The 9,398-nt window shown below is 41.2% G+C and overlaps 1 protein-coding gene across 1 annotated transcript in view; it reads right to left on the bottom strand.

Moving 5' to 3' along the window:
* Window positions 1–9,398, bottom strand: part of ADGRV1 (adhesion G protein-coupled receptor V1) — a 618,101-nt gene that overhangs the window by 406,606 nt on the left and 202,097 nt on the right. Inside the window, exons 70-72 of the mRNA XM_027774960.1 lie at window positions 6,919–7,392; window positions 3,310–3,453; window positions 1,211–1,385 (exon numbers count right to left, since the gene is read on the bottom strand). Coding sequence (XP_027630761.1) covers window positions 1,211–1,385; window positions 3,310–3,453; window positions 6,919–7,392 — 793 coding nt within the window. The remainder of the gene's footprint in view (window positions 1–1,210; window positions 1,386–3,309; window positions 3,454–6,918; window positions 7,393–9,398) is intronic.

Genomic DNA, 9,398 nt, shown 5'->3' with positions numbered 1-9,398 from the left:
GACGCACACGGACAGGATAGGGCTGTAGTCTGCAGTGTCGCTATTCCTCACTCCCACTTCCTGAAGGACTTCAGCTTTTATCTTTCTTAACTCTCAGAAATACCGAGCCCCTAGGAAAATGGAGATCACTCTGCCCTCCCTGAGTGACCAAGGATCTCGATCCACGTGCAGAATTCATTAGGCTCACACTGAGGGCAAATGCCTATGCCTGGTGGCCAGCAGGACACTGTGATTAAGGGAGAGGGACCAGAAGGATTCGGAGCCCACTGGACGGTCCTCTGTGCATTGGCATCATGAGTTTACAATGTGCTTTCTAGCACACACACAGGTCAAACCATTTAACATTTTCATACATTGGCATCGTGAGTTTACAATGTGCTTTCTAGCACACACAGGTCAAACCATTTAACATTTTCATCTCACTCTCAAAGAGCTAATGTGTAATCTAAAATACGAACTAGTCAAACAGCAGCAGCTGGGGACCAGCAGGTGGCATGGTGGTTAATACACTGGAATTCCCACATGGCCGATTGCAGTTTGAGTCCCGGACCTGGTGGCTTGCTTTCTCTTCCTCTCTTTCTTTCTCTGGCAAAATTCACATGACAATAATGATAAATAAATTAAATAATTCATTAAAAAAAAAAAACCAGCAGCTGACCTACTGTCAGAAATACTCAGGTGAGCATGTAAATGGCCTTGAAGCTGTGTCTTTTTTACTTTGTATAAGCTACGTTGGGTTTTTAGCACTACTTAAAACAACAACTGCTGTACGGACAGGGTAGTCTGCTTGGTGACTACTATTTTGAAGTGAGGTTCAAAATTTAACTAAAAAGAGTTTCTCTCCTTTTTTTAAAAAAAAATATATTTTATTTCACTTATTATCACCATCATTATTTGTTTCATTTGACCAGAGAGAGGCAGAGAGAAGGAAAGGTAAAGTAGGAAAGCAAGCCTCCGGGTCCGGGACTCGAACTGCAGTCAACATGTGGGAGTCCAGCGCCTCAACCACCACACTACCTGCCAGCCCCAAGAGTTCTCTTCTTTTTTGGGAAAAAAAAAAAAAGTTTTTTCACCAAGCAGACTGTACACCCTGATCACATAAATAAGCATTATTAACAAACTCATAAGGTGAGGATGACCCAAGAAAATGAGTGGCCAAGTCCACACTTCCTTATTCCACAGGGCTGGTCTTAGGAAAACTACAACTCACCCAGCGTTGGGGTCATGTTGCCAACCACGATGAACTCAGGAATCTCTAATCCAGGAGCATATCCAGCCGTCCAGACAACAGAGAGAGGGCCGAACGTGCCTCTTCTAGAAATCGTAACTAGGCTCGTGCCAGCAGTGATGTCCATGAGTGGAAAAGCAGTGGATTCAAACCCGACCTGAGGAAAACATGATTAGAGTATTTTGTTCCTCCCTAAAGCGTCCTGTTTCTTGAAGAGTGGATTAAATGTCACCTTTCCCTTTGTTGATACAATATAATTTCTTGCATTACTATACATTCAATAAAAAGAAATTCTTTAGAAATATTCTCTCTGGGGACCAAAATGTCCCCTCAAAAAAAGAGAGATAACCTCTCAGATTTATAAACTCATTCTTGATCATTCCAATTATAGTTTACAGCTCTCTCTTTTTTCATCAAAAGGTAATCCTTTGGGGACCAGCAGTTAGCGTAATGGCTATGTCGCTGGACTCCCATGTCGCCAACTGCGGTTCGCGTCCTGGACCCAGTGGCTTAAACTCACACCAGGCGCATGTGCATGCGTGCCCAAGATCCCAAGAGGAGAATGGAGGAGAAGGGATTGTGGCATGGCCACCCCCCAGGGGGGGGGTTTTTTGCTTCATCTCTGTCCCTCACAACAGGCTTAAAACTCACAACAGGCCCATGTGCACACGTGCCCAAAATCCCAAGAGGAGAGACTTAAGGAGAAGGGATTGCAGTGTGGCCATTCCCTTGGGGGGCAGGGGGTGATTTCTTGCTTTCTGTCTCTCTGTCTCTCTTTGTCTCTCCAGTGAGCACACACACCCTATAGTAAAAATCTCTCTCTCTAAAAAAAAAAGAAAAGAAACTTCAGCTGACTCAAGAAAGAGTATGATGGGATTACTTCTCATAATGGCTTCAAAACTACACATATTTCCATACCAAGAGAAAACAGCCTTGCCTTCTTCCTATATTGATGGAATTTGCCTAAAAGGAAAGTAACCCCCTCAAGTGGTTCTGTTTTCAGGTGAATTTAGGAAGTGACTGGGAAATGATCTTTCCCACAATAAACTCAGAAGATTCAAATACTTAGATGCAAGCATCTTACATCTGACCACAAGCTTTTATCTACATCAGCACATACTTGCCACAGCAAGCCAAAGGCAAAACATTAAAGATAAACATATACAACACAAAAGAAAAAGTCTGAAATATGAATTTAATATACACTTAATAAATCTGATTCTAATGTAACTATTTAGTATAAAATATCTCAATATTAAATATTCAGTATACAAAAGGCCTGGGCCAGGCAGGTGGCATGGTGGGTGAGGCAGCTGGATCCCACACGGCCAACTGCACAGTTCAAGTCCCAAACCTGGATGCTTGAAACACACACCAGGCATGTGTGTGCATGCCCCAAATCCCGAGGGCAGAATGGAGGAGAGGGGACTGCAAAGTGACCATCTCCGATGAGGGAGGGAGATGCTTTCTCATTTTCCCTCTCTCTCTGTCTCTCCATCTCTCTCAGGCAAGTACCTGCTCCCTAGAGGTAATTACAAAAATGACCTGAAGGGATCAGGAGATGGTGTAACGGTTATGTTGCTGGACTCCCATGCAGATGACCACGGTTCGAGCCCCAGACCTGGGGGCTTAAAACTCACACTGGCTACATGTGCGTGCATTCCCAAAATTCTGAGAGGAAAATGGAGGACAAGGGATTTGGGTGTGGCCATCCCCCAGGGAGGGGTGGACTGTGATTTCTTTATGTCTCTCTGGTGAGCACACACACCCTATAGCAAGAATCTCTAACAAAAAAAATGACCTAAAAATTTTTATTTCAAGGGAGGTTATTTTAAAATGTCTGTACATTATATTCAAATTCTGCAAGATACAAACTTTCTAAAATCCTAAAAAGGAAACCTGTTTTCTACCTAATGTTGAAAATGACAAATCATTTTTAATAGAAAATATCCATTATGTCTACTTTCACATTTACAGGACCACTTAAACTTAAGCAAATGAAGAAATTCCCTAATATCTTCTTTCTCATAAAAGCTGCCCTCTAGTGGTTCGTAGGGAGTACTACACCCAGGGCGAATTACCTGAGAGTTGGCAGCTTTCTCAGGGACAGGAAGGACAGCGGATTTAGCCTCCTGGAGAATTGCTGGCATTCCAAAGAAACGTCCACCAATGAGCCTCACGGTTACCAGCTGCACAGTGAAATTAGAGCCCAGTGACAGAAAGACCTATAAACAAAGAGAATTAGGTTTTTTCATAGTAAGGACTAGTTTTCAGAGAAAAATTACTAAAAATGATTAGCCCTCTGACCTGAGTCATTAGCACACAGAGGAGGTTTATTAGCAAACCATTTCATGGATGTATGCCCTGGATCCTTTGTCAAAAAACCACCAGTATTCAGAGTGTGGGCTGAAAAGAGGTAGTTGTTGAGTATAAAAAAGACAAATTTCCCACCCAAATAGCCTCAACAAGGACAGAAATACCAGAAATAGTGTCCGTGGTGAAATCATGTGTCTGGAAAGAGCACAGTGGTGAACAGTGTCCAAGTCTGAAACCCAGCAAAACTTACCTTCCACTTCACTGAGTAGTAACAGTAACTCTGAAGACAGTTACTCAAAATGAATGATTTAGCTGTCCTAATCATTTGAATATTTTGGATAAATAAAAATTACCAACACCATGTGTTAGATTACTAATTTTCAAAATTTCAGAACCCAAAGAAATAGGGAAATCCTGAATTTACAAATTGCTGTTGTACTTATTTTTTAAACTCACAACACATTGTCCTATAGAGATATTAATAACCTCCAAGTTATCACCTAAATCTAGAATATTCCTAAACTCTGCACATCCTTATTAAATGTAAAGGCAGCTATTTCTTTAAAGCCTCTTCTTCTATCAAACGTAATTAAAGACCAAAAGGTGGCATGGTGATTAAGGCGTTGGACACTCCCATATGGCTGACAACGGTTTGAATCCTGGACCCGGTGGCTTGTTTCTCTCTCCCTCTCTCTCTCTTTCTCTCGTCAAATTAAAATAAATGAATGAATAAAAATTATTTTTTAATGTAATGAAATTAACATACATCACATCCACAAACGTGCAAAATATATCCCACAGTGGTTTCAAGTGCACAGCATGGCGGTAACAAATGGATGCTTCATTCCAGATGACATTCGCTGAACGTGAATGACAGGTCAAGGGCTAGAGGAACAAATCCTAGCACTCTAACATCAATCGTGTGCGTTCCACCCTGCCACACGGTGAATCCCTTCCCCCTCAGGTACTGGCAGGACAGTCACTGAGTTTTCAATCCTGATTTCCGAGACAGTCAAGAGCCAGGAGGCAGCTCAGAGCACAGGCACTGTGCCTTCCCACTGAGCTCCTCGGCTCACAGGCCCATCCAGTACACACAGACTGTGCGATGTCACAGATCCTCAGGGTGCAGTCATCAAACATTAAAGCCATACATGAGCAGTGGGAGTTTGGGATTCAAACCCTGGCCCCAGCTTTGAAAAGCACGCTGGGTGTGTGTGCGTATGTGCCAAAATCCTGTCAAAATGGAGAAATGGTGAGAGTGTGGTACGATCACACTCCACCGTGGGGGAGGGGAGGAGTGTTTTCTCTTCCTCTCTCTCTGCTGAGTGCATGTACTTTCTGGCAACTTTAATTTAATTCATTCATTTAATGAATTGATTTTAGAAGAAAGTGATAAAGCAGAAGAACCATGACCTTGAATCGACTTCCCAGGAAACTTCCCAGATGGATGAGTGAGTATAAAACCTATGTCTCACTAATAAGCCTCCATTTTTCTCTTGTATTAAACCATGTAAGTAAGCATGCAGATAGACTGGGTCGTCAGGGAAGTCATGGTGAATTTTTGCATAGAAAAATACATTGTAACTCTCCCGTCGACCTATTACAGACTATGAGAAGGTTGCATAGCAGGTATGAATTAGTGTAATAGGTTTGCTGCTTATTCTGAATGACAACGTATTTTCAATTGATTCGATGTTTATATGAAACTTATTGTAGATGAAACAAACAGGAAAAGGTTTCAGTTCTCTCCTGTGGGTGTTCTGTGAGGTTTCTTTCATTACACTTTGACACTACTGTGGGTAGATCTGGAAGCTTTCTGTCACTTTCAGGAATGGACAGAATCAGTTTTATAAACATTAAAATTTTAATCTCCCTTTCAGTTAACGCCTCCCTGTCTCTCTCAGTTCTTGCTTGAACCGCTTGAACTGCAGTGGGGAAGGGATGTTGTCATTTTTCAATACTCAAATCCCTGTTGGAAGTTTCCATCAATCTGGCACTTGCAGGGTTGGGGCAGGTGTTAGGTTCTTAAGATAGAAAGACGGAAGTCTGGCCACGCTGCTTCGTTCCTTTCTTGGCTAGCACTGGCTGACCACCATACCTCCATGAAAGGAGCACTCAAGCGCTAGCTCTTTCCCAGGACTGATCTGGGTGTTCCTCTCAGGTGTTAGAATTCCACTTTCACCATTCTCAACAGACAATACACTCTCGTGACCCTCTGCTTCTCTCAGAGCTTCACAACGCACCTTCACATCTTTCTCAAAATGGCTACCCTCTTTCTTAACCGTGAGCTAATGGATCCCCAGTGCCATAATGTATTCAGCACGTGAGATAAATGTATTCTCTCCCATGCGCACAGACGGGTATGGTATTAATGTACTAGTAATCCCTAGGATGAGTAAGGAAAATAGTCACTCAAGTAACTCCTTGGGGGTCGGACTTAGGAAGGATGCTGGGCTAACTATGCAAGCCACAGGAAACCCGCACATTCTTATCCCTCCCAACTGTGTTGGTAACACAGTCTGCCACCCTCTCTGTTCAATACCATCTCAGAAAATCACAACTTCTGTTCTGAACTTTCAAGGAGAGAAGCAGGAAGCAGTCTCTATATTCATGTAGCCCCTCCAGACCACAGAGAAGACGCATCAGTCTCGTTGCATCACCCTTTGGAAGGCCCCACAAGGAAGCCTACGAACTTCTCCCCTTTAGCAGGAATCTCAGTGAGTGTGCGCAGATGTGTGTATGTGTGCGTGATTGTTTGGTTGGATGGGTGCAGATGTACATGGCTCAGAAGAGTTTCTAGAACCCTGTAAGTACTGCTACCATCTAGATAAACATATATTATGTCTAAAGAGAAATGGATATACTTCATTATAATCTGCAAATTATCCAGTAACTACAATGCTTTGTCTAAGGCATTTTTCATAGTTACATCTGAATAGGACTGTTTTTATCTGGATATATGCTTAACTATATATTTAAACAAGGCTTTATTTTCCTTTTCTGTATTTCTTAAAGTTCTTGCCATAAGGTGAATGCACATGCCAGAGAGAGACAGAAAGACAGAGGCAGTGACAGGGAATGCAGAAGATCCTCCCCCGAGGGGGCGTCATACTGAAATCCCTTCTTCTCCACTATACTCCTGGGATGTCGGGAACACAGGCGCAGGCACACACACCCAGCGGGATGTTTCAAGCTACCAGGTCTGCTACTGGAACAACAGTCGGCCATGAGACAGTCCAGCGCCTTAACCACCACACCACCTGCTGGCTCCAAGACTTTATTTCTCATGGTCATCTCTCAGTAAAACTAAAGTGATCATGAGATAAGTCAGGGCTCTCCTGAAAGAGTTAGGGAACTGAACAAATGCCACAAACCTCATTTTTTATTGGCACTGTGTCAACTTCGTATCTGGCACCATCTTTGACCACCAGCTCCCTCTCTGCGTTTTCAGTAACCATCGGTCGTTCTTTATGATCAAACAGTATTCGAAATCCAACAGCCACATCTCCGAATGTTCCAGCAAGCCGGGTTATGTTAATTTGGATGGATCTCATAAGGTTCTGCCCTATAAGGATTGACTGGTGATCTGAATACAGAGCAAACACTCCATGTGGCTCATCATTTGCAGAAACAGAGAACCATGTGATGCATTTTTCTGGATCTAGGTCTGCTCCTCCCTTCACAGAAACAAGCTGGACCATATAATCTTCCTCTATCTCAGGCATATCATCCGGTAGCAAATGCACATCAAAACTTGCTTCACTCTCTCCATCAGCAATGGCCAAAAATCCACTTGTGGAAAGGAAGTCTCCAGTGATATTAAACTCACTACTCAATTTCCAGTAAACCTAAAATAAACAGAAATCCAACAGTTACATGATTCAGTGTATTGAACTAAAATTCTCTAAATTATGTTTCCCACTATAATGTACAGAAAAAAATTCTAATTGTGTATCACCGGATTCTCAAAGGACATGTTAGTGTGGAAACTAAATTAGCTTTTTCAAACTGTCATAAGCTATTTGCAGGACACGATTACAAAATCTCATTATTTCTCCTGCTTCTAAAATAATAGCATACTTTCAAGAGATAAAAAGCAAGATAACTTTAAAATGAAAATTCTATAAATATTCCCATTAATAAACCATACAAAATATTTGAAGGCAAAAAGTAAGTAATTAATTTGACAATTCACATCAGAATTTGCTTTTTTTTTTAAATTCAGATATTATGTTTAATTACCTGCTAGATCATCAGATGGAAACACGTGGCAAGTGAATGGGGACACAGTTAGATCACTTTAGGTTTAGACATTCACCAGATTAGACAATTTTTTAACATTTAAAATAAAACTTTTTGACATGAAAAACAAAGAAATATATTAAAACTTTTTCCAGAATTGTCCAAATTACTTTTTAGACACAATTCAATTTTTGTTATATTTCTTTAAACATCAAGGGTTTTTTTGGCAAATCTATCCAAAATAGTGTTTCCGTTTAGAACTGAGTTTGTGTAAGTGTGCCCTAAAACCATGTCCTACCTTAAAGGAAGGTAACCTTCCTTTAGTCATCTTCCCTCTAAAATGTGTATCTCTTAATTAAGTTGTCATTCTCAAAGAAATTCTGGAGAAAAACTTATGAATTAAACGCTTATAAATTCTTCTTCACTTCTGTTATAGTGTAGCGATTTATCATCTAACCCATAATGGGCTGTCAGTTGAGTCAGGCTTAGTTTCTTGTTCTCTCAGACATAGCTGACTGCAACTCATACAGAAACAGCTGACTGCAGCTTCTCCACTTCTTTATTAACAACTGGAATTGAGACAGGTCGTTCTTTGATCTCTACATTTTGACTAGTTTTAGCCTCCGAAGAAGGTCTTCTTTCTCCTGAATCTGCTTCATCAATTTTGCTTTTTTTTCATCTAATGCTTGTTTAACTCTCCTTCAAAAAATTATTTTGAAAAGCATCTGTATCAAGTGATTTTGATTCACATGTACTGATAATCTTTTTTTTTTTTTGAGAGGTTTTTTGTTATAGGACGCGTGTGCTTGCCAGACAGAGAGAGAGAGAGAGACAGAGAGACAGAAAGCGAGAAATCACCCCCCAAGGGAGATGGCCACGCCGCAATCCCTTCTCCTCTACTCTCCTCTCGGGATCCTGGGCATACACGCACATGCGCCCAACATGAGTTTAAGCCACTGGATCTGGGACTCGAACTGCAGTCAGCTACATGAGAGTTCAGCGACATAGCCATTACGCTAACTGCTGGTCCTGCATGTACTGATAATCTTGAAGGCATTTTTCAAATGTGCATTTTCTTCAAATTCTCTGTCTATGTTTAAACTTTCTTGAAATTCCAAACAATTTTCTTCCATTGAAGATGCTGGTTTCTCTGAAAAGTCTGACCACTTTCTTCATGCTCTCCTTTAAGACACTTTACCACATTACAGTGGGAATTAAATGAAGACCTTGTTTTCCTTAATTTTTCCCTAAGTGTGGCAGTCATAGGTTGTTTTTGTGAACTATGTGTATGGGGTGAGGGTGGATCCACCCAGGCCTGTGGAGTGCCAGGTAAAACCACAGGTGGGTCTGAAAGACTCTCCATCTTGAAAATGAAATCTAAGTTTAGCTCTTCCCGCATAAGTACTATCAGTTTTCTCATGGCAAATTCACAGGCTCCCTCTGCTTTTTTTTTTTACTAATAAAAGAGACTATTTATAAGAAATCAAGAATTAATCACTATTTTCCAAGAATTGGCCAAATTGTGAAGTTTCAACTGAGAAAGTACCAGTTAGTCTCCAATACAGGAAGAGAAATAAGTATACAGATAAATTTCACAAAATGTGTTTTTTCG

Source organism: Tupaia chinensis, unplaced genomic scaffold, assembly GCF_000334495.1.
Source record: "Tupaia chinensis unplaced genomic scaffold, TupChi_1.0 Scaffold000498_1, whole genome shotgun sequence".
In the NCBI taxonomy this organism is placed as follows: domain Eukaryota; kingdom Metazoa; phylum Chordata; class Mammalia; order Scandentia; family Tupaiidae; genus Tupaia; species Tupaia belangeri.
Note: the sequence above shows the minus strand (reverse complement) of the source record. Positions and strands in the feature narration are given on the sequence as shown.